The sequence below is a fragment of the Triticum urartu genome, chromosome 3, assembly GCF_003073215.2.
Source record: "Triticum urartu cultivar G1812 chromosome 3, Tu2.1, whole genome shotgun sequence".
Classification (NCBI taxonomy): domain Eukaryota; kingdom Viridiplantae; phylum Streptophyta; class Magnoliopsida; order Poales; family Poaceae; genus Triticum; species Triticum urartu.
The window spans coordinates 670759620-670785790 of NC_053024.1; the positions used below are offsets into that span (position 1 = coordinate 670759620).

General features: G+C 44.7%; 1 protein-coding gene and 3 non-coding genes across 4 annotated transcripts; all 4 read right to left on the bottom strand.

Moving 5' to 3' along the window:
- Positions 1–8417: 8417 nt before the first annotated feature.
- Positions 8418–8491, bottom strand: TRNAF-AAA. Its single transcript has one exon. It is a non-coding gene; the product is annotated as a tRNA-Phe (tRNA).
- A 946-nt stretch (positions 8492–9437) lies between these two features.
- Positions 9438–9510, bottom strand: TRNAF-GAA. Its single transcript has one exon. It is a non-coding gene; the product is annotated as a tRNA-Phe (tRNA).
- A 2854-nt stretch (positions 9511–12364) lies between these two features.
- On the bottom strand, positions 12365–12437 carry TRNAF-GAA. Its single transcript has one exon. It is a non-coding gene; the product is annotated as a tRNA-Phe (tRNA).
- Positions 12438–14576: 2139 nt separating this feature from the next.
- LOC125545827 (probable E3 ubiquitin-protein ligase RHC1A) lies at positions 14577–16867 on the bottom strand. The gene is made up of 2 exons (XM_048709865.1): positions 16544–16867; positions 14577–15669 (listed from the first exon to the last, which is right to left on the bottom strand). Exon 2 carries the CDS (start codon positions 15612–15614, stop codon positions 14745–14747), a length of 870 nt encoding a protein of 289 aa, XP_048565822.1. The 5' UTR covers positions 15615–15669; positions 16544–16867; the 3' UTR covers positions 14577–14744.
- Between the last annotated feature and the right edge of the window lie 9304 nt (positions 16868–26171).

Consider the following 26171-nt stretch of genomic DNA (forward strand, 5'->3'; position numbering starts at 1 on the left):
TGTATGATTGGTTATCTTTGCAAGTCTCTTTGAATTATCAGTTTGGTTTGGCCTACTAGATTGATCTTTCTTGCAATGGGAGAAGTTCTTAGCTTTGGGTTCAATCTTGCGGTGTCCTTTCCAAGTGACAGTAGGGGCAGCAAGGCACATATTGTATTGTCGCCATCGAGGATAACAAGATGGTTTTTTTAGCATATTGCATGAATTTATCCCTCTACATCATGTCATCTTGCTTAAGGCGTTACTCTGTTTTCATGAACTTAATACTCTAGATGCATGCTGGATAGCGGTCGATGAGTGGAGTAATAGTAGTAGATGCAGGCAGGAGTCGGTCTACTTGTCTCGGACGTGATGCCTATATACATGATCATACCTAGATATTCTCATAACTATGCTCAATTCTGTCAATTGCTCAATAGTAATTTGTTCACCCACCGTAAAATACTTATGCTCTTGAGATAAGCCACTAGTGAAACCTATGGCCCTCGGGTCTATCCTCATCATATTAACCTTCCAATACTTAGTTATTTCCTTTTCTTTTCACTTTGCCTTTATTTTACTTTGCATCTTTATCACAAAAATACCAAAAATATTATCTTATCATATCTATCAGATCTCACTCTCGTAAGTGACCGTGAAGGGATTGACAACCCCTTATTGTGTTGGTTTCGAGGAGTTATTTGTTTTGTGCGGGTACTAGGGACGTGCGCGCAACCTCCTACTGGATTGATACCTTGGTTCTCAAAAACTGAGGGAAATACTTACGCTACTTTGCTGCATTATCCTTTCCTCTTCGGGGAAATCCAACGCAGTGCTCAAGAGGTAGTAATGATTTGAGCAGATATAGGTATATCTACTTAATGAAACATAAGTCTGAAACATTTGAAAAGTTCAAAGAATTTCAGAGTGAAGTGGAAAATCATCGTAACAAGAAAATCAAGTTTCTAGGATCTGATCGTGGAGGCGAATATTTGAGTTATGAGTTTGGACTTCATTTGAAACAATGCGGAATAGTTTCGCAACTCGTGCCACCTGGAACACCACAGTGTAATGGTGTGTCCGAACATCGTAATCGTACTTTACTAGATATGGTGTGATCTATGATGTCTCTCACTGATTTACCGCTATCATTTTGGGGTTACGCTTTAGAGACAGTTGCATTCACGTTAAATAGGGCACCATCTAAATCCGTTGAGACGACACCTTATGAACTATGGTTTGGCAAGAAACCCAAGTTGTCATTTCTTAAAGTTTGGGGCTGCGATGCTTATGTGAAAAAACTTCAACCTGATAAGCTCGAACCCAAATCGGAGAAATGTGTCTTCATAGGATACACAAAGGAGACTGTTGGGTACACCTTCTATCACAGATCCGAAGGCAAGATATTCGTTGCTAAGAATGGATCCTTTCTAGAGAAAGAGTTTCTCTCGAAAGAAGTGAGTGGGAGGAAAGTAGAACTTGACGAGGTAATTGTACCTTCTCCCGAATTGGAAAGTAGTTCATCAATGAAATCAGTTCCAGTGATTCCTACACCAGTAAGTGAGGAAGCTAATGACAATGATCATGAAACTTCTGATCAAGTTATTACCGAACCTCTTAGCTCAACCAGAGTAAGATCCTCACCAGAGTGGTACGGTAATCTTGTTCTGGAAGTTATGTTACTTGACCATGACGAACCTACGAACTATGAGGAAGCGATGATGAGCCCAGATTCCGCAAAATGGCTTGAAGCCATGAAATCTGAGATGAGATCCATGTATGAGAACAAAGCATGGACTTTGGTTGACTTGCCCGATGATCGGCAGGCCATACAGAATAAATGGATCTTTAAGAAGAAGACTGATGCTGACGGTAATGTTACTGTCTACAAAGCTCGACTTGTTGCGAAAGGTTTTCAACAAGTTCAAGGAGTTGACTACGATGAGACCTTCTCACCCGTAGCGATGCTTAAGTCCGTCTGAATCATGTTAGCAATTGCCGCAATTTATGATTATGAAATCTGGAAAATGGATGTCAGAACTGCATTCCTTAATGGATATCTTAAAGAAGAGTTGTATATGATGCAACCAGAAGGTTTTGTCGATCCAAAAGGTGCTAACAAACTGTGCAAGCTCCAGCGATCCATTTATGCACTGATGCAAGCCTCTCGGAGTTGGAATATACGCTTTGATAGGGTGATCAAAGCATATGGTTTTATGCAGACTTTTGGAGAAGCCTATATTTACAAGAAAGTGAGTGTGAGCTCCGTAGCATTTCTGATATTATATGTAGATGGCATATTGTTAATGGGAAATGATACTGAAATTCTGAATATCATAAAAGGATACTTGAATAAGAATTTTTCAATGAAAGACCTCGGTGAAGCTGCTTATATATTGGGCATCAAGATCTATAGAGATAGATCAAGACGCTTAATTGGACTTTTACAAAGCACATACCTTGATAAAGTTTTGAAGAAGTTCAAAATGGATCAAGCAAAGAAAGGGTTCTTGCCTGTATTACAAGGTGTAAAGTTGAGTCAGACTCAATACCTGACCACTACAGAAGATAGAGAGAAAATGAAAGGTGTTCCCTTTGCTTCAGCCATAGGCTCTATCATGTATGCAATGTTGTGTACCAGACCTGATGTGTGCCTTGCTATAAGTTTAGCGGGGAGGTACCAAAGTAATCCAGGAGTGGATCACTGGACAGCGGTCAAGAACATCCTGAAATACCTAAAAAGGAATAAGGATATGTTTCTCGTATATGGAGGTGACAAAGAGCTCGTCGTAAACGGTTACGTCGATGCAAACTTTGACACTAATCCGGATGACTCTAAGTCACAGACCGGATACGTGTTTTTACTAAATGGAGGAGCTGTCAATTGGTGCAGTTCCAAGCAGAGCGTCGTGGCGGGATCTACGTGTGAAGCGGAATACATAGCTGCTTCGAAAGCAGCAAATGAAGGAGTCTGGATGAAGGAGTTCATATCCGATCTAGGTGTCATACCTAGTGCATCGAGTCCAATGAAAATCTTTTGTGACAATATTGGAGCAATTGCCTTGGCAAAGGAATCCAGATTTCACAAGAGAACTAAGCACATCAAGAGACACTTCAATTCCATCCGCGATCGAGTCAAGGAGGGAGACATAGAGATTTGCAAGATACATACGGATCTGAATGTTGTAGACCCGTTGACTAAGCCTCTCTCACGAGAAAAACATGGTCAGCACCAAGACTCCATGGGTGTTAGAATCATTACAATGTAATCTAGATTATTGACTCTAGTGCAAGTGGGAGACTGAAGGAAATATGCCCTAGAGGCAATAATAAAATTGTTATTTATATTTCCTTATATCATGATGAATGTTTATTATTCATGCTAGAATTATATTACCGAAAACTTAGTACATGTGTGAATACATAGACAAACAGAGTGTCACTAGTTTGCCTCTACTTGACTAGCTCGTTGAATAAATGATGGTTATGTTTCCTAACCATAGACATGAGTTTTCATTTGATTAACGGGGTCACATCATTAGAGAATGATGTGATTGACTTGACTCATCCATTAGCTTAGCTCGATGATCGTTTAGTTTGTTGCTATTGCTTTCTCCATAACTATACATGTTCCTATGACTATGAGATCATGCAACTCCCGAATACCGAAGGAACACTTTGTGTGCTACCAAACGTCACAACGTAACTGGGTGATTATAAAGGTGCTCTACAGGTGTCTCCAATGGTGTTTGTTGAGTTGGCATGGATCAAGATTAGGATTTGTCACTCCGATTGTCGGAGAGGTATCTCTGGGCCCTCTCGGTAATGTACATCACAATAAGCCTTGCAAGCAATGTAGCTAATGAGTTAGTTACAGGATGTAGCATTACGGAACGAGTAAAGAGACTTGCCGGTAACGAGATTGAACTAGGTATTGAGATACCGATGATCGAATCTCGGGCAAGTAACATACCAATTACAAAGGGAACAACATATACAGTTATGCGGTTTGACTGATAAAGATCTTCGTAGAATATGTACGAGCCAATATGAGCATCTAGGTTCCGCTATTGGTTATTGACCGGAGATGAGTCTTGGTCATGTCTACAAAGTTCTCGAACCCGTAGGGTCCGCACGCTTAACGTTCGGTGACAATTGATACGTCCTTTTTGCGTCATGCTTTTATATCGATATTTATTGCATGATGGGCTGTTATTACACATTATATCACAATACTTATGCCTATTCTCTCTTATTTTACAAGGTTTACATAAAGAGGGAGAATGCCGGCAGCTGGGATTCTGGGCTGGAAAAGGAGCAAATATTAGAGACCTATTCTGCACAGCTCCAAAAGTCCTGAAACTCCACGGAAGACGTTTCCAAATATATAAAAAATACTGAGAGCAAGAACTTCACCAGGGGGGCCACACCCTGCCCACGAGGGTGGGGGCGCGCCCTACCCCCCTAGGCACGCCCCTACCTCATGGGCCCCCTTGTGGCCCTCCAGTGACCATCTTCTGCTATATGAAGTCTTTCGATGGAAAAAAAATGAGAAGCCATCTTCTCGGACGAAACTCCGCCGCCACGAGGCGGAACCTTGGTGAAACCAATCTAGGGCTCTGGCGGAGCTGTTCTGCCGGGGAAACTTCCCTTCGGGAGGGGGAAATCATCGCCATCGTCATCACCAACGCTCATCTCATCGGGAGAGGGCAATCTCCATCAACATCTCCATCAGCACCATCTCCTCTCAAAACCCTTGTTCATCTCTTGTATCCAATTCTTGTCTCCTAGTCCGGGATTGGTGCTAGTAGGTTGCTAGTAGTGTTAATTACTCCTTGTAGTTGATGCTAGTTGGTTTAATTGGTGGAAGATCATATGTTCAGATCCTATATGCATATTAATACCCCTCTGATTATGAACATGTTTATGCTTTGTGAGTAGTTACGTTTGTTCCCGAGGACATGGGAGAAGTCTTGCTATGAGTAGTCATGTGAATTTGGTATTCGTTTGATATTTTGATGAGATGTATGTTGTCTCTCCTCTAGTGGTGTTATGTGAACGTCAACTACATGACACTTCACCATTGTTTGGGCCTAGAGGAAGGCATTGGGGAGTAATAAGTAGATGATGGGTTGCTAGAGTGACAGAAGCTTAAACCCTAGTTTATGCGTTGCTTCGTAAGGGGCTGATTTGGATCCATATGTTTCATGCTATGGTTAGGTTTACCTTAATACTTTTGTTGTAGTTGCGGATGCTTGCAATAGAGGTTAATCATAAGTGGGATGCTTGTCCAAGTAAGGGCAGTACCCAAGCACCGGTCCACCCACATACCAAATTATCAAAGTACCGAACGCGAATCATATGAGCGTGATGAAAACTAGCTTGACGATATTCCTATGTGTCCTCGGGAGCGCTTTTCTCTATATAAGAGTTTGTCCAGGCTTGTCCTTTGCTACAAAAAGGATTGGGCCACCTTGCTGCACTTTATTTACTTTTGTTACTTGTTGCTCGGTACAAATTATCCTATCACAAAACTATCTGTTACCACATATTTCAGTACTTGCAGAGAATACCTTGCTAGAAACCGCTTATCATTTCCTTTTGCTCCTTGTTGGGTTCGACACTCTTACTTATCGAAAGGACTACGATAGATCCCCTATACTTGTGGGTCATCAACGATCGGTAATATGAGTTTATGTGTTTTGATGCACCGAAGGTAGTTCTGAGTCCCGGATATGATCACGGACATGACGAGGAGTCTCGAAATGGTCGAGACATAAAGATCGATATATTGGATGACTATGTTTGGACTTTGGAAGGGTTCGGCGCAAGTTCGGATGAATACCGGAGTACCGGGGGGTTAGCGGAACCCCCCGAGGAGTGTAATGGGCCTCATGGGCCTTAGTGGAGAAGAGGAGGGGCGGACAGGGCAGGCCACGCGCCCCTCCCCCTCTACTCCGAATTGGACAAGGAAGGGGGGCGGCGCCCCCCTTTTTCCTTCCCCTTCTCTCCTCCTTCCTTCCCTCCCACTCCTACTCTTGGAAGGGTTGGAGTTCTACTCCTGGTGGGAGTAGGACTCCCCTTGGGGCGTGCCTAGGCGGCCGGCCTCCTCCCCCTCCTCCACTCCTTTATATACGGAGGAGGGGGCACCCCATAGACACACAAGTTGATCATGATCTTTTAGCCGTGTGCGGTGCCCCCCTCCACCATAATCCACCTCGGTCATATCATAGCGGTGCTTAGGTGAAGCCCTGCGTCGGTAGCTTCATCAACACCGTCATCACGCCGTCGTGCTGACGGAACTCTTCCTCGAAGCTCTACTGGATCGTGAGTTCGTGGGACGTTACCGATCTGAACGTGTGCAGATCGCGGAGGTGTCGTACGTTCGGTACTAGGATCAGTCGATCGTGAAGACGTACGACTACATCAACTGCGTTGTCATAACGCTTCCGCTTACGGCCTACGAGGGTACGTAGACGATACTCTCCCCTCTCGTTGCTATGCATCACCATGATCTTGCGTATGTGTAGGAAAATTTTGAAATTACTGCGTTCCCCTACATAGACATGCCCGAGACACGTCTCCGGTCAATAACCCATAGCGGAACATGGATGTTCATATTGGCTCCCACATATTCTATGAAGATCTTTATTGGTCAAACCGCATAACGATATACGTTGTTCCCTTTGTCCTCGGTATGTTACTTGCCCAAGATTCGATCATCGGTATCTCAAATACCTAGTTCAATCTCGTTACCGGCAAGTCTCTTTACTCGTTCCGTAATGCTACATCCCGTAACTAACTCATTAGCTACATTGCTTGCAAGGCTTATATTGATGTGCATTACCGAGAGGGCCCAGAGATACCTCTCCGATAGACGGAGTGACAAATCCTAATCTCGATCTATGCCAACTCAACAAACACCATTGGAGACACCTGTAGAGCATCTTTATAATCACCCAGTTACGTTGTGATGTTTGATAGCACACAAGGTGTTCCTCCGGTATTCGGGAGTTGCATAATCTCATAGTCAGAGGAACATGTATAAGTCATGATGAAAGCAATAGCAATAAAACTAAATGATCATTTATGCTAAGCTAACGGATGGGTCTTGTCCATCACATCATTCTCTAATGATGTGATCCCGTTCATCAAATTACAATACATGTCTATGGACAGGAAACTTAACCATCTTTGATTAACGAGCTAGTCAAGTAGAGGCATACTAGGGACACTCTGTTTTGTCTATGTATTCACACATGTACTAAGTTTCCGGTTAATACAATTCTTGCATGAATAATAAACATTTATCATGATATAAGAAAATATAAATAACAACTTTATTATTGCCACTAGGGCATATTTCCTTCACCCCGATCACCGACCCTTAGTGCTAAGTCCGCCCCATTCCAGCAACACTCGGGGACCCCGTTTTCCATATAGTTGACAACGTGGATCCTGTGGCTGCCAAGTGGTGTGGGGTGTCCGGTGCTACTAGCTAGCGATGCCAACGATGGAGGGTGAAGGTGGTCCCTATGTAGCGGTGAAACACCATTGCACCCGGAAGGTGCCTCGCAGGCCATACGAGTGCGGTGTATCTCTTGCGATGCAACTTATGCAACAACGATGGTGGTAGCAATAGGAGCAGGGCCGCGGCATGTCTTCGCCGTCGCCTATTCGGCATGCCCCTGAGCGTGATGACGCAGCGACAACGATGCCATGTGATGGGAAGTTTGGGCTATGTTGGTGCAAGACGTGCTTCTTTCTCTTGTTGTCTAGTCCTTGACGCGTTTGGACAACTATTCAACATAGTATGACATGGTTCCCGTGCATCGTTTGTTCGAAGTGGTATGTGTGAAGTTAAAGCCGCTTGGCCAGAAAGAAGTGATGACGATAACATTGTCAACAACCTCAATGACATCCTCTCCTTGATGATGTGTGTGGATCTTGTGAGTAGCCAGATCAGCTGGTGTGCCATTTTTATGAGCGTGTTATGACGGTTTTTGTCTGGGTTTTTGTAAAACTATGTAAAAAATTAAAATATACCATCAGGTGGCTGATGTAGCACAACAATGACATTAGTAGTGGATGCCGACGTCGTTTACACCTCGGCTCGCCGGGGCTGCGACAGGCCGATAGATGGCGCTCCATTGTTCGGCAAAGAAGTGGCGGTTTAATCAGCACTTCTTCCGTAAGGAAATATAAGAGCAACAAATGAATGGATATTGATTCTGAGATAGCTTGATTGACCGACGGCTGGGTCTGCTGCTTCCTTTTCTTGCCCTTAAAAAGGGAAGCTTCGACTTTGTGCATCTATATTGTCACAAAGGGTGTAAAACAAAAAAAAAGGGTGTCAAACAAAAAGGGTGGGTCGAACACGCGAGTGAAGGGTGTCAAAATCAAAACGATGACAAGTGAAGGAAAGAAAAAGTTGAATTTGCGATGAGCATGGATCGAACACGCGACCTTCAAATCTTTAGTCTGATGCTCTCCCAACTGAGCTATCCACCACCCGGAGGGATGTTTTCCCCGGTAGAACAGCTCCGCCGGAGTCCTAAATTGGTTCTGCCCAGGTTCCGTCTCGAGATGGCAGCGCTTCGTCCCGAAAGCTTCCTTCTGATTTTTTTTCCAGGTCAAAAACACACTATATAGCTAAAGATGGGCACCAGAGGCCTGCCAGGGGGCCCACAAGAATGGGGGCGTGCCTAAGGGGGTAGTGCGCGCCCTCCACCCTTGTGGCTGGCTGGTGGCCCCCCTCTGGTACTTTCTTCGCCCAGTATTTTTTATATATTTCAAAAATATGCTCCGTGAAGTTTCAGGACTTTTGGAGTTGTGCAGAATAGGTGTCTAATATTTGCTCTTTTTCTAGTCCAGAATTCTAGCTGCCGGAATTCTCCCTGTTCGTGTAATATAAAATAAGAGAGAAAAGGCATAAATATTGTGATATAATGTGTAAGAACAGTCAATAATACAATAAATATCAATATAAAAGCATGCTGCAAAATGATGTATCAGTGCATCACCCCAGCGTCGAGGATACACGTGACGTGTTCGTGTGCGAACAGCAGGTACAACTAGCGGTTGGTGCATCGGTTTGAGGGATTTCTATATGGGTGGCGCTTTCTTCCGCCAGCGGCTTGGTTTTTTTTCTTATTTCCCATACCAGCTTGGGGACAATGATGGGTAGGAGCTCTGTGGGATTCAATATCGGCATGGTGTTTGGTGAAGTAAATAGAAAAAAAAAAACTATCTCAATTCACGTTAAGATTCTAAAAAATTACCACTTAAAATGATCGCTGATACATATCGTTTTAAAAAAAATATTAAACACTGATGACCGATTAGATAATTTTTTTTTGATATGGTACCCACTTAAAAAAATCGCTGATACATTCCGGTTTTTTCTGATTTTGTTTAAAAAAAACTACACTGATGACCGACCAAAAAAAGGGTAGGATTGCGGTGAGCGTGGATCGAACACGCGACCTTCAGATCTTCAGTCTGACGCTCTCCCAACTGAGCTATCCCCGCTTTATGTTTTAAAACTGATTATTAGACTAAAAGGTATAACTACGGATCAGCGTAGGCGTTGTCTTGCTCGGAACGTTTGCGCTCAAATTCTGTTAAACGTCCTTTGTCTTCAATGGTTTGGGCTCACATGGATGTCCTCATCGTATAAGAGGCCCATGATCATACCACTACTTTGCCTTTCAGTCCACCGAGTGTCCGTCACTCTTCTCAAGTCTCAAAAAAGGGGTTAGGAGAACTCCAACACGGATCACCTAAAGCTAGCCATAGTGGAGTAACTTAAGTAGTAACTTAAAACATCCTAAGACAATTTTATTTATGTGACAAGTATTTAATGAGGAAAGAGGTGTTTGTGGTAACATAATATGTTACTGTAACATAGTGCTTCCCGAGGCAAAATGAATCTATGAGCTAATAAATGAAATCATCTATGACACTACTACTTAGTTACTTTGCACTATGAAGATAGTAATTTAGACTAGTGTCATATGCATGACACTAGTATAAGTTACTCCCCACTATGACCAGCCTAATGGACGTCCATCCAATAGAAGTCATTATATATAAACGGACATCAATTTTTCGTTAATTTTTGGATTACTTACTACTCCCTCCGTTCTAAAACAAATGACTCCCAACTTTGTATTAACTTTAGTAAGAAGTTAGTATAAAGTTGGGTCATCTATTTTGAAATGGAGGAAGTACATAGCAACGGATCAATTCCTAAAACAACTGCTCTAATCTACTAATCCCCTTTCGAGGTGAGGTCGAGGAACCCCGTCCTAGACGGTTCGGCCTCGTCGTCTTTGGCAGTCGGCACGATCAAGGTAGAGCTGACGACGGATGCCTCTCCGGCATAATCTCCATGCTGCTTCGGCGCATCATCGTCTTCCGCCTCTAGCTCCTAAAAGAGGCGGTCACACTTTGCCTCGTTGACGCGGAGGTGCCACCTCTCACGGCGGACCATGCATGCACTGTGCTAGGACGCGAATACCGCTTTGTTTATGTCCATGATGCCCGGGTTCGCCGCAACCATTGTCACGATGGTAGCGTCGGACGAGCGTTGCGCCACTAGCTAATCCTCCTCCAACCGATGCTCTTCCAGGAGTGCCAGGTTCTATTGTTGCTCCGCCCGCAACAGTCTGAACCCTAGGTATCAACGTGGCGCCACCGCCACTTACGTAGGCGCCTCCTTGTATTCAACCTTCGTCATCGCCGTGGGGTCGCCCACCTCCTAGCTACGAGCTCGGAGATTGGCGCACCTTAGTGCGGCGTGGCGTCAGATGTTGTTAACTGGAGCTCAACCCCGATTTTGGCGCAGTGCGCCTGCAACAACTGCCTCCACCACGAACAAATAGTGCCAACCATTGCGACAGCGGACGACTCACGATGATGCAAACTACGTACGGCAGCTCAAACCGTGGGAGAAAGAGCTCGGAGGGGTAGGGTTTTGGGGGCGTGCTCGGTCTACTTTAAATAGCTGGGCTAGGCAGAGCCGCGATGGTTAACAAGGCAGCCAGAGCTATGTGAGTAGATGGAAAAGATTACGCCTAGGCCCGCCTTATATAGGTGACCAGGGCTAGGGTTTACATGACCCTATCCAATCCCACACCTCCATCATCTTGCCTTGCGCGCCAAGATGGTCCGAGCCCTCGGGCTGCCTCCTGATGCCGGACTTCCACCAGGCCTCGTGGGTCCCTAGGCCGGCCCACTACCATACTTCCTAGCCGATGGGCCGCCCTTGATGTAGTGCATCGTCGGTAGTCTCCGAGCATGTCTGGAGTGTGTGATGGATGTGCATTGATTTGTATGCAATTGAGAATCTAAATTTGAGATATGTGATTGCCGTGCAGGACATACGAGGGACAGTCCAGCTGCGTCCGCGGCTATGCTCGGGCATGTCCGCAAATGTATAGGCCTCAGATTTGCCAAGTCGGGTTGTAGATACTCTTAGCTACCCACTCCACGCCAACACAGGGGGGTACAGTAACATGCCCAGATGCTCCAACTCGTTCTTCACGTTTAAGCACCTCCCCCTCCTGGCCGGTACATTTTCCTTTTTCTTCTCCGTTCAATCACTACTATGATTGACTGAATGCATTGGTGGGTGGGCGCCGGTGGCCAGAACAACTCGAGAACCACTGATTAACTGAAGGCGTGCAGTTGCAGTGCAGCACCGATCATGAGAACTGAAGGCAGGTGATATGCTGTCCTTTTTTCCGCGATTCCGCAAGGAAATTGCTGGTAGAAAAGAAAGAAGGAACCGAGGACTATAGTGTGTACTCCTATATTACGACTTAGTAGAATAGAAAGGGACGGTAGCCGGTAGGGAACCTATCCAGGAATTAATATTGTTATGATGGAACCAAGACGCGCATGTATTCCCGGCCGGCAACTGGACGCAATTAACTACTGGTAGGATCGACGAGGGCGAGGGAGGACCATCAGCATCAGTTCGCCGATCTAGCTAGCACAGCAGTAGTGCAGTGGACGCCGACGTTTTACACCTCGGCTCGCCGGGACTGCGACCGGCCAGTACTCCATTATTCGGCGAAGAACATGCGTTTTAATCAATACTGTGGTACGTACGCGTACGGCTCACAGGACAGAAGGACAAACATGAGTGAGTGGACGCGTATTATTGTCTCTGATGAGTTTGCTTGACCGACTGCTGCTGGGTCTACCCCTTCCGTTTCCCCCCTTCAAAACCAAGGCTTCGACTCTTCACTGTCACCGTTTTATGGCAGAGTGATCAGCAGTATCGCAAGTCAAATACTGAGATGGTACGTAGACAAACAAAAAATTGATGGATTCAAATACTGAGATGCTACGTAGACAAACAAAAAATTGATGGATGTGCGGTGAGCGTGGATCGAACACGCGACCTTCAGATCTTCAGTCTGACGCTCTCCCAACTGAGCTATCCCCGCTTCATGTTTCAAATTAGATTATTTCTTTAATAACTTATAATCACAGATCAGCATGAGCGTTGTCTTTCTTTTTTTGAGTAAAAGCATGGGCGTAGCGAGCAGTACAGTTCGCGTCGCCTGCCCAACATGGGCCTCGCCCAGCCAGCGCAAGCAGAGCTAGGAAGAGAGGGCACGACTTTTTTTCATTTCTTTTTAAAGTTTTAATTTGAGAAAAAAAAATCATGAATACACAAAAATATATGTGAATTCAAAAAACGTTCAAACAATGTTATTGAATTAGCAATATGTTCGTGAGTTAAAAGAATGTTCTTAAATTCAAAATTTTACATGAATTCTAAAATTGTTTGGGAATTCTATTTTTTGCAAATTCAAAATATATTCATGAATCTGAAAACGTACATGATTTTTTTAAAAAATCATGAATTCAGAAATTTTGCAAATTTTAAAAAATGTTACGAATTAAAATATTTGCAAAATTGTAAAAGTTCGTGAATTTGAAAAAAAAATAAAGAGGAAAATGAAATAAAATATTGAAAGAAACCCGGAACTAGAAAATAGAAAACAGAAATGAGATTAAAACCGGACGTAAGGTTCGAGAACCTTCCCAAAAATAGATGGAAGGTTCATGAACAAATGTCTTAGTGTGTATGCATTTTCATTGTAGATAAGTGACACCCAATCCCACCTTCACATTGGCACTGTTACTTCATAAAGAGGGGGGAAAATGCAACTGTCAGCAACTTTACGGATTGGCACCATAATGTGACGGTTTGTTCTGAAAAGTGCTAAAAAGAATATTTTCTTGAGAAAACTCTCGGTGGTCCTCCACCGGATAACTCCGCTCAGGATGATATAAAATGCATAATATCAGACAAGGAGTGATGATTCTTTAGTAGTACAACGTATCATGCTTGCATCTATGGAGCCAGAACTTCAAAAACGTTCTAAATTTTATGGTGTTCGTGAGATAATCGCGGAGATGACAACTTTGTGTTCAACTACAAGCAAGAGCTGGAAAATATGAGATGAAAGATGGAACTTCAGTGAGCCAACACTTACTCAAGTTAGTTGGGTATTGGCTGGAGGCTTTAGGCCTAAATTTCCACCTGAGTTGGGCACTGATCTTGTCCTCGCATCTCTCCCTCAGAGCTACGATGGCTTTACCATGAATTATTACATGAATGGGATGAACAAGAGTCTGAATGAATATTTCAACATGCTCAAGACCGCAAAAGTTGAAACACAGAAGGACGTTAATCATGTGATGATGGTGACTTGGTGAGCAAAACAACCAACTTCAAGAAGAGGGTAAGGCCAAGAAGGGTGTCCGTAAGAACAACACAAATGGAAGGCTTAAAGGTGGTGCGTCCTCTGATGCAGCTGAGGGTCGACCTCCCAATCCAAATACCATGCAGTCACGCACCCACGACCACAGATAGATGGAGGGGGAGGAAGGCCCCCCCCCCCCCCCCCCCCCCCCGCGCACCTGAGGCGGGGAGGGAGGGGAGGGCCAACGATGAGGGTGGGAAGGACGGGTAGGAGGGGGGTGGCCGACGGCATCTGAGCGGCCGACGCCGATGGAAGCCGGTGGACTATCACAAGAGCAATCGGGCATGACTACTTTTTTTCATGTCAGCTCGAGGATCCACTAGTATGAGATCCCACCGTAATTTTAGCTTGTACTAATAACAAATATCAAGTCAATACCATGTCAACCCACTAATATCAACTATTGTCAAAAACACTCTTATATTATAGGACGAAGGGAGTGCCTATCTATGTGGGCAAGTGTTTGTCTTCGGTATTTTTATAATCATACTTGCTACCATTGATGGATATCTTGAAATTTCAAGGTGCAACAATCAACAGGTTTCTCAGGCGTCAGATTTTTTTTAAAAAAAACTTTTATTTTTTTATTTTACTGTTCTAACGGGTGCACTTGAAACCATGTTCCAAAAATTCCTGTACAGCAACAAATAAACAAATTTACTACGTATATGTTATGCAGCAACAACAAAACAACCAATACAGCAGAGAATAAATACCCGACCTCTCACCCCCAAAAAGTTTATATTGAAATCTCAAATAAGAAGTTTATATTGACTTGTGTAAAAGCAAACAAGATCAGCTGCTATGAAATTTAGCAAGATAGATGACTATATACTTGCAAGGAAATCCATTTTGTGGGGCGACTATAACAAGCCATACATTACATATTGGGTGTAAGACGCGACACACATAAATCCCATTTGATCAGCATCTTCACTAAAATAGCATTGTGAACTCCAACCAGGTAACCAAACTAATCTAACGAGAACCAGTGCTAGAACTTGATGAGCGGAAAGGCCATAGGAACGAGAACGGATTCCTTCTCCTCTGACGCCCACTGGTTCTTCCACTGCTACTTGAGCTGCTTGAACTGTCATTTTGGTTGGTTGATCTTGAGCGTGAGCAGCTAGCACCACTAGAGCTCTGTGTTGGCAGCTCATATCGGCACACAGGGCAGGAATTGTGTTGTTCTAGCCAAGGAAGTATGCAATCAGAGTGGTATAAATGCTTGCATGGCATCTCTCTTGCTTCTGATCCCAGTTCAAACTTGTCCTTGCAGACAGGGCAATGCGAGTCTCCAGTGAGATGCCTGGCAGTGATCCTAACACTAGGCATGGCATCAATAGATGACTGAGAGGCAGGTGGTGGCCCTCGACGATCATTATGAGTCAACTGCTCAATCAGATCTTCTAATCCAGGCCCAACAAAGTAATCTGCAACATCTGCCCTCCGCATGCCAACACCACGGCGTCCATTGACGAAAACGTCGAAACCATTATTGGCCTCTGAGAGATGACCGGGGAGCTGGCCACGGAAGAGCAACCATGGCCCCGAACCAAATTCCATTTCCAGTTCAGATAATATGCTTGGCCTTCCTCTTACATCAGCCTCTCGATTCATGCTCCCCATTCCATGTCGCATCACGGTAGACATTGCCTCCATGATCCCGAACCTTGGGTCACGATGAAAATCACTATACATCCCAACAAATTGGCTCATGAGAGCATCGACATCATCCATTTCAGCCACAAAGCCAGCATCACAGTAAGGGCACTCCATCTCCCGTCCACGCGGCCTAACCCGCTGTCTACACTGGAAGCACCAATATGTCTGCCGACCTCCTGACATTTCTTCAGGTGTACTGCTTCACAAATAGACCAAAAGGAAGCGGATCTCCTCAGATCTGCAAAATAGACATAATAGCCAAGAGCTCAGCAACAAATTTCAAACGTGACTTGCACAATCACACTAGACTGCATACACAACCTTCCACACGATTATCCCAACATGGATAAGTGAAAAGATGAAAACAGTAGGGGCATGTACATGGTCCAAGATCAGTCCAAACAAGCGAACTGCGTACTCGAGGACTTCTTAACATTGTGCAGCAGTTTATAATACTACACTATGTCTAGATCATTTTACCTTGCTTAAAAAGTTGTTCCAACAAAGATAAGACAAAACTCGGAAGACAAAAACCATAGGGACCTTCACAGTCGAAGATCAGTCCAACCAACTGAAAGGGATACATAGGATCCAAAAAAAATCATCAGCACACAATACTACACTAAGGCCCTGCTTGGACACCATGTAAATATATGCAGCTGTATTAAAGATACAGGGGTATTTTACTGGCCACAGATGAAACCATTTCCCGTGTAAAGAAAAAGAAAAACTTTCGGGACTTGTTTGGATAGCACACAAGTATATTCCACAAACACGCATCTGCAACTACGTACATGCAGCAGCAACTCCAGAATCAATTCTTACAACTTGTAAACAGTCACACCACAGATGTAAATTACACACAAGCCCACATGTCTTGCACATAAACATCAATTTGGGACGCATAAACTAGAAATCATTTGATCAAAATACCAATTTTGACATGGAAGAAACAAAGTTTCCAGTGTGCCAGATCAACTACAAGACGAAGCTGAGACCCAGCTGATGCAAGAAGGGTTTGTTTGTGGGCGCTCACGCCAAGCACCTTTGCCACATACTACAAGAATTAAACAGGACACGGAGATCCACGGACAATACGATTGGACTTTTACCTTGGGGCCTTGGGTGTCCTGATCGGCGGCGGCAAGGCTGAAACCTAGGTGGCCCGTGGGAGAGGAGAGGACACGGGGTGCGCAGCGCCGGGGAGATCCCGCGAGTTCGGCCGCCGCACTCGTCGCGCTCCTGTCACTCCTGGAGCTGGATCTGAGAAGGATGGGGGGAGGAGGATCCCCGCGAAAAAGAAAGAAAGAAAGAAAGAAAGAAAAACAGGGGAGGAGGAGGGAGAAAGGCGGGCGTGGTAGATGCAGAGGTTCTCAATCTGTGCCGTTCGGGTGTGGATAGTGGTCGATACTCAAGGGCCAGGGCATCGATCCTGGGTTCGCCGGGAGTACAATGATGGCCGGCATGTGTGGGTCCGTGGCTTGGGTGTCAGGGTGGAGGAATGGCATCTTGCGCTTTTTTAATCGTGGGTTGGGAGGGTGCGGATGCTGCGTGTCGGGACGCTGGGTTGATAGGGCATCTCGCCCCCCAACGTTTAGATCGAGGTGTTTGAACTTTTTTTTCCATCCAACACGGTGTTGTACACGTCTGTGAACGCGCCCGTGCATTTGAATTCTCGCAAACCGGCCATAATCTGGAGGAGGCACGCGGGCGTCTGGATCTTCGTCACGTAAAACTCCGACACTCTGACCCGTTTAAATCTCTTTTTTTATATCATTCTTTTTTTGGCTCCGTCCCTCTCTTTTTGTTCTATATATCGCACCCTTCTAATCCGATGCCGCCACTTATCACTCCGGTCAGCCCACCAACGCATCTGGCCGTCTTGGACTATGTCGTTGCCCCCCCCCCCTCCCCCAATCAACCCCGAATTTGTCTGCAGCCAGGTATTGTTCATATTTGTGACAAGCCGTCTTAATAGGGATGATATATACACTACTTATATCGATAAGGAATTTCTTTTTTTTTTCCGAGAGCTCATTCGGAAAGAACTTCAAAGTTAAGCATGCTTAGCTTTAAGCAATTTCAGGACGGGTGACCGACTGGAAAGTTGATCTCAGATGCGCACAACTGAGGATAAAGTGTATATGAAAGACTAGTGTTGATCTGTGGGGCTAGTCTACATCCCACCAGGAGTTACGGCCAGTAACCGACGGCTGTGTCCGGAGCGTTACAATACCCCTCCCCCGTTCGACGTTGTCCATGCCGGACGTCATGCCTAACAAGTGTCCGACAAATGTCATTGAGCTTTTTACGTTCTCATTGTTTCTTTGGAGCAAGCACAATGATGAGGGATTCGGTGACGGAAGACGCACTGCTAGGAAAAACCTTATACACAGAATCTTAGCAACAGCGCGAGTCAGGAAGAGGCGCTACTGCTAATTAGCAGTAGCGCGGGCCTCAAACAGGCGTCCGCGCTACTGCTACCAACTTAGCAGTAGCGCGGCTCAGTAGAACCACGCTGCTATTAAAATTGCCCGTGACGATCAGATCTGCACATGCCGCCCCGTAAAAAGTCAGAGGAGATAGAGACGGAGACAGAGGCGCGGGAGAAGAAGGGCAAAAAAGTAAAGGAAGATGATTATTGTCCCCCTTCTTGCTTCGCCTTAAGTCCGGATGAGATCGATCAATTCTTCAAGTGCCTTACCGGAATCAAAGTTAGTTCCGGTTACTGTGGCAAGATAAGCAGATATCTAGACACGAAGAAGAAAAGGTTTAGCGGGATGAAGTCCCATGACTGTCATGTGATGATGACGCATATACTACCTGTTGCCCTTAGAGGGATAATGGACAAGCACGTCCGTGACACGCTTATTGGTCTCTGCAACTTTTTCGACGTCATCTCTAGAAAGTCGATCAGTGTGAAGAAGCTCCGAAGGCTACAGGAAGAGATCGTTGTGATACTAAATGAGCTTGAGATGTACTTTCCGCCCGCGTTCTTTGATGTCATGGTGCATCTATGTGTTCATATTGTGGACGACATAATAGACCTGGGGCCGTCATTCCTGCACAACATGATGACGTTCGAGAGGATGAATGGGATCATCAAAGGATTCATTCGTAACATGTCCCGTCTGGATGGAAGCATCGTCCAGGGCTATCTTACACAAGAGTGCATCTCTTTCTGCGAGAATTTTCTCTATGGCGCAGACCGGCCGCCTGGTGTTGGATTGCCTGTTAACAAGCATGTTGGGAGGCTCGAAGGAGAAGGTCACTTCAACGGTCGCAGGGAACTGCATGTGGCCTACTCAGATCGACGCAACGACTTTGACAGAGCAAACTTGATAGTACTACAACACCTACACCAGGTAGATCCTTTCGCGACACTGCACAAAGAAATATTGCAAAGAAGTATCGTGACCGAGGGCTATGCATAACGGACACCAAAGTTACTAGAGAACACAACTCCACTTTCCTGCATTGGTTCAAAGAGCATATTATTGCTAATCCCCCGGAAGAGGGCTCTAAGGACAGATTGCTCATATATGCCTTAACACATGGCCCCTCGCCCAACCTCATCACCTATTAGGCATACGATATCAACGGATACACGTTCTACACAGAGGCCAAAGATATGGACAATGATGATCAAAACTTAGGGGTGAGATGGAATGCATGACCGGCAGCGACAACGGCGCAACTGAGAGATTTTACGGAAGGGTCGAGGAGATCTGGGAGCTTGACTACTTTGGACTGCACAACGCAACGATGTTCCATGTGAGATGGGCTAAGAATGTCGAAAGAAAAAACCGGTATTTCACTACCATGACTATACCCGACGCCAAGAGCGCTACCGTAAATGCTATTGCAAAAAACAAGCCATGGGTACACGCTAAGCACGTGACACAATGTTTCTTCATAACCGACCCGTACAATCCCAGCCGTGTTGTCGTGAGGAGAGGCAAAAGGAACACCATTGGAATGGATGGAGTCGCCAACGAGGAAGACTACGACCAGTACGACAACCCAGTGAGAGAAGATGACGATGACGATGAAGTATACGCCAAAAGAAGAATCAATACTACATTACCTAAGAAATATCGTACTCCATGGAAAAGGAAAAGTCACAATGAGGGGCTCAATTATTCTTCAACGAACAAGAAGGGAAAGAAGCTCACTCAGAAACAAAAACGTCGACGCTGAGAAACCGTTAACGGTCAAATGGTGTAATATATATGTTCCTATTTTGTATACATACTTAACTGTCAAATGATGCAATATATATCTCCTAAGTTATATACATTGTATCACCTTCCTATTTTGTATACATACTTAACCGTCAAAAGAAAACGAAGAAAAGAAAAGGAAGAGAAAATAAAGGAAAAGAAAATCGAAGAAACAAACAGGAAACTGCTATAGGTACTAGTTATAGCAGTAGCGCTTTTCTAAAAAAGAGCTATAGCTAGTCAACATAGCAGTAGCTCCCTTCGGAAAAACACGCTATAGTTACTGGTTATAGCATTAGCGCTTCTTGTCGAAACGCGCTATAGCTAAATTAGCTATAACACGTTTTTCGGAAACATGCTACTGCTATGTTGACTTAACCCCCCAGCGGGCTTCCCACCCCTGCTTCTTCCCCCAAATCCCCACTCTCTCTTCTCCCCTTCGTCGCCGCCGGAGCCCGTTCCCTCGCCCCCGACCCCACGACCCCGGCGACCTCGCCCTTGCCCCCGATCCCGGCGCGCCACGCCTCCCTCCTCTGCTTCCTACCCACCCATCATCGGCTGTCGTCAGGCCTGCCTCCTCGCCCCTACACCCTCTGTAAGCCCCCACCGCTCCTCCTCTCTCTGCTAGTTAGGGTTCTTCGGTTAATTTACTTAGGTTTTAGTTAGGGCAGTAGATTAATTAGGTTATCTATTTAGTTATGAATTTAGCTAGGTATCAAACTAGTAGGTTAATTTGGCTATATTATGAACCCTAGGTGCAATTTGAACCCTAGTTAGTATGAACCTTAGTTAGGATTAACCCTAGTTAGTATGAACCCTAGGTTTCAAATTAGGACAGAAATTTAGGGTTAGGTGTTTTAGGTGTAGTTAAAAGAAAAAACAGAATTGATTATATAGGTTTCTTGCATTTTTTAGTTTAAGCAATTGTTGCTATTTAATTTTTTTAGTTTCAAATTTAGGTAGGCTGAATTTAGTTTCAAATATTGTGAAGAAAATGACTTCTTGCATTTTTCTTCAAGTTCTATATTTTTATTCCTTTTATATGCAAATTTGAAGTGGACATGTGATGTTTTGGACATGTCATATTTGAAAAATGATGATTATGTGCAGGGTAAATGGTCCGAGTGGCCTATGTTTCGCCGGAATGTTGATTCATTTTCGTTCTGGTGAATTTCAGGCGCTCGATATGTCCACTTTTTAGAAAAGGTCATGCCGAAATTTCCCGTGAATTTTGGCATGAGTTGTGCTAGAAAGTAGGCATATCGAGTGCCAGGATTTGTTGGGAAACGGCGTTCCGGAAAACACAGATCTTTTTTATGTCAATTTTCATTTTATTATAGTTTTAGAATTAAACGAGGAGACTTAATCATAGGAAACATGTCGAACAACGAAGAAACCGGGCCTTCTGACCAAGATGCAGACGAGATGGATTATGAGGGTGAACAACAGTACCTTGACTTTTTGTATGCTAAGTAGAGTCAAGGTTTGTAGGTCGGCCTCGATGATGGTACTGACACCGACATCGACACCGACGGCGCCGACACCAATGGCGGCGCCGAGACCGGCGGGGAAGGTACCGGCACCGAAGCCACTACCAAAAAGAAGAAGAAGAAGCAGAAGAAGTAGAGGATACGAAAACCTAACAAACTCGGCATCGGACGACCAGTGATCACAACGATGGCCCCTGGCAAGTTTGAGCCATTAGAGCCGGAAGAACCTCGCAAGTGCTATGGGAACCAAGTAGGATGCATCCTACGGGAATGCGCGAGCATCAACGACGATGACTTAAGGAGTAAAGAACATTTGAGGTAGGTTCTCCTGACGAAGTTACACAAGAGATTCAAGTTCCCCGACAGGGATGATAGCATAGAACAACCATGGGATGATCTGAAGATGAAAAAGATTAACAACCACGCCATGGGCATGTTCAGCAATGATTTGGCCTCTTGGAAAGGGAGGGTGAAATGAGCTATTGAGGCTGAGGAACCCCTGTCCAAGATTCTGGAGGAAAATCCGGCACTTACGGAAGAGGAGTTCGAAAATTTCAAGGACACTTGCGCTACCGAGGCACCAAGGCTAAGGCTGCGAAATTCAAGAGCCCTCAGCAAAGGAACATGGGGAAGCATTGCCTCGGAAGCCGTGGCTACCTTATGTAGGAGATATGCCCTAGAGGCAATAATAAATGTTATTGATTATCTTCCTGTTCATAATTAGGTTTATGTTCCATGCTATAACTGCTATGGTTCCCGAGTCTGCAAATAAAATGAGGCTCGGAGGAAGGCTCATATGCACGTGTGGAATAATAAACGATAAAATGTATTCTTAGTCTGGCCTCTAAGACTAGCTCAAGTGTTGCATGATGGTTCTGTTTTCCTGATCATGGGCATGCCTATGCCAACAATTTTGAGGGCACAATGTTAGCAGAACATTTGTGTTGAATCGACCCGATTGATGTTATGTTATGAGATACATTCGTCAGAAGTTAATGGTAAATAACACAGAGATGGTTAACGTTTGCATGATTCCTTAGACCATGAGAGTATCGAGTTTCTTCATGCTTGCTTCATGAACTTTGGGGTTTGTTAAACGTCATCCGTAAATGGGTGGCTATTACAGCGGCTTACGGGTTCATGGAAAAGTATGTCAAGTAACTTAATAGCTCAAGATTGGGATTTGCTCCTCCGACGATGGAGAGATATCTCTGGGCCCTCTCGGTGTTACGGTATCCATCATCGTCTGGCCAGACACTTTGTGATTTGATCACAGGGATGCCGGAACACAGAAACGAGAAAAGAGAACAATACCGGTAACGAGGTAACTAGCATAGTGGACAAGCTGTTGATCCACGGGAATGCCAACATGTCTCACCTCGTGTATTTGTAACATATCACGAAGCAACAAGAATAGCACACGGCAGCTGGAGGTTCACTCGAATATTCATTCATATGGGTATAGGGGTCAATATGGGTGTCCACGGCTCCGATGTTGATCATTGATTGGAAAGGGTTCCGGTCATGTCTATACTTCACCGAACCTATAGGGTCATACGCTTAAGGGTCATCTATCTATTGAATACTAGACAAGGAGTCTGAGAGAAAATCACCGAAAAAGTTTCGGACACCGGAAAAGTTTCGGACAGCGGAATCGTACCGTAGAGAGAGGTCATCGGATAAGTTTCGATGATACCGAAAAGTTGTTTCGGGATATACCATTAAGTCAAATTGGTTTCGGCACATGCCTGATAATTCTTGGAGGATGCCAGAATCATTCTGGAAGCTTTTTGGAATTTTTTGGGATAAAAACCGGAAATGTTCCGGAGCTGCCAGTACCATTTTGGTTGTTTTTCGCAGATGAAATTTACTTATCTGAAATTGTTTCGGAACGAATCCAAAATCATTTTAGTGGGTACTGGAATTATTCTAAGACCCACAGAAATATTTTCGGATTTAATGGACGCGAAAAATTGTCTTCATGAATAGTGAAAACGCATTCTTGTTTGCTTTTCGCAGATGAAAATCACTAAACTGAAATTGTTTCAGAACGCATTGAAAATAGTTTTAGTGGGTACTGGAAATGTTCTGAGCCCACATAAATATTTTCAGTTCGAACGGACGCTGAAAAATGTCGTCATGAATAGTGAAAGTGATTTTTGCTTGGCTTCTTGGAGAAGCCACCTTTAGGGCCTTTTTGGTATTTCCCCCCTTGGCTTCTTGGAGAAGCCACCCTTGGGCTTGGCCTATAAATAGGGGTGGAGGGGGCTGCCTAAAGGATGATCCCTTGCTCTCATACACATGCCATGCATTATCTGGCTTCTTCTCTCCCTCCCACGAAAAGAGTTTCGTAGAGCCGTAAGGCTGTCTGGGTTCCGGCAGGAACTAGTTCTGGACGGCGAAGCCCTGCCGGATAGATGACACCGTATGTGTGCAACCCCGTAGAGAGGTCGTAGTTTCGATCCTTTTGCCCGAGGGGCTGTTTTGAGAGTGCATCCCGAAGGGCTGTCCAAGTGACGGTCCGAGTTTTGTGAATCCTCCCGAAGGGCTGTCCGAGTGACCGTCCTAGTTTTGAGGGTCCTCCCGAAGGGCTATCCGCGACACCGTCCGAGGGACTGTCCGACCGCCTCCCGGAGGGTTGTCCGTGGGGCGGATGAGGGTATACATCCTTGCGGTTGGGAGGTTGTAAATCCTAGCTGCGGGGATCTGCACCGCCGTTCGTCATCGACTCTACTTCCGCTGCGCTACGAGTCGGTAACGAAAAGGATCAAACCATGTATGCAGTCTCCATAGTGGTCCTGGGCTGGTGCATAGGTTGGAATATTTTTGTTTTCTGCTGCGTTACCATACAGTGGCATCAAGAGCCGTGCTATGCGTAGATGCAGGTTTCGATCTAGAATACATGGAGATGTATGGGTATTGCATAATATAATTAGGTAGTAGATGAGATCTATTGCTGTAAATTATTTATGCGGGTGATAGATGAAATCTGTTAACCGACGTTTTTGTTGCTTCCCTAGAATTTGCGTTTGCTCAATCTCGAGACAGCATGGTGGAATTTGACAAAGTTCTGGCAATCCGTGATCCTGATTGATCATGGAAGTGCTATCAGTTCTTTGGGTTCCGCCATAGTCAAAAGAGAGATGAAATTCGCAGATGAAAGGGCATTGCAGATATGATCTGCACGGGGGTCATGTGTATGACGAAGTTTAGTATGGGGCTCAAGATTTAACTATCTCGTGTTTCATACACCCTGAGATGTTAATCTAGCAACCTGAATAATCATACTTGATGATAAAACGTTGGTAGCTGCGGTTTAAGTCAAAACCTTAGAAGCCACGAAAATAAAATTTTGCATAAACCGATTAGAGGCGTCTAACTTGGTTTTGCAGGATGTGCATGTGATGTGGTATAGCAGTGCTCATAATAATTTGATTATGTATGACATGGCTATATGATGTAAATTGATTAACATGACCTGCGTGTCATGATTCGGCATGATGGCTGGAGCCATATGATTGCACTTTAAATGACATGCGTGTCAACCTTGTTGTAATGCATTATTTTATTAGCTATAGAGATAGCAATATTATGTGGTGCATCGACAAGGTGGTGGCAATCTTCGCGAAGGTGAACACCGACGCGAGTGCCGAAGACGAAGAAATGAAAGACTTCTCCGTCAGAAAGGGCTATACCATATCATGCTAATTATGAATTGCCTGAGATGTTTATCCCTTTGATGCACCCTTCTTGATTGCGCCGTCGTCACTTTTTTATTAGGGTGATCTCTCACAAAAATATCAAGTAGTTAGTGTTCTCCCAAGTGTAGCACCGTCACGGCACCTATCTTTTCGGGGTGCGCCGTGTCACACGGGTACGAACGATTAGAGAAGTGTGAGGCGGGTGAGTTGAGACCTCACAGCGAGATCACTTGGTTGTCTTGACGTTCACGCATGACCGTCATGAGCTTGGAACACACACATCGAAAGATGAACAAGAGTCACATAGAGATGTGATTGGCAAGTTGGCCTACCGGTTGAGATTTTCGTCATCAGTGGTGTTACACCAATGGCGTTGAATTAAAATGCGGATCTTGAATCGCTCACGATCAATTATGAGAGATATTGATTTGAGTGGGAGCGCATTGTTGAATTAACTTGTTTAATTCTTAGTGCAATTAATTGTGAACATTGTCTAAAGTGTTATTTTCCTAATAGTTATAGAATAATGGCTCACGTTTCCACCCTCCCTATTAAAATTGAATAGCTGTTAAATATCTGGTTAAAACTTTATGGTTGGTAACGTAATGTGAGGATTGTCCTCAAGAGTGCCGAGAAGGACTTTGTCATATCGCATGCTTTCCGTATCCTCCCGCTAATGCTATGGATCATGTGTAACACCCTCGATGCGACTATATCTCCCACGTGTCGAGGCACGACTTAGAGGCATAATCGCATTGAAGGCATATGTCGCAAGTGAGGTAATCTTCACACAACCCATGTAATATAATAAGGGAAAGAGATTACATAGTTGGCTTACAATCGCCACTTCACCCAATTACATGAATAAAGCATTACATCATCCAAAAACACTCAAGGTCCGACTACGGAACCAAAATAAAAGAAGAACCCCAAATGCGACAAAAAGGCCCCCGATCGACCCCAACTGGGCTCCACTACTGATCAACTAGAACGAAACAACACAAAGAACAAGATCTTCATCGAGCTCCTCCTGAGCTTGGTTGCGTCATCTGCACGGACTCATCTGCACCTGCAAACTGGTTTTGGAAGTATCTGTGAGTCACGGGGACTCAGCAATCTCGCACCCTCGCGATCAAGACTATTTAAGCTTATGGGAAAGGTAAAAGTATGAGGTGGAGCTGCAGCAAGCGACTAGCATATATGGTGGCTAACATACGCAAATGAGAGCGAGAAGAGAAGGCAAAGCACGGTCGATAAAAGTATGATCAAGAAGTGATCCTAAAACAACCTACGTCAAGCATAACTCCAACAACCGTGTTCACTTCC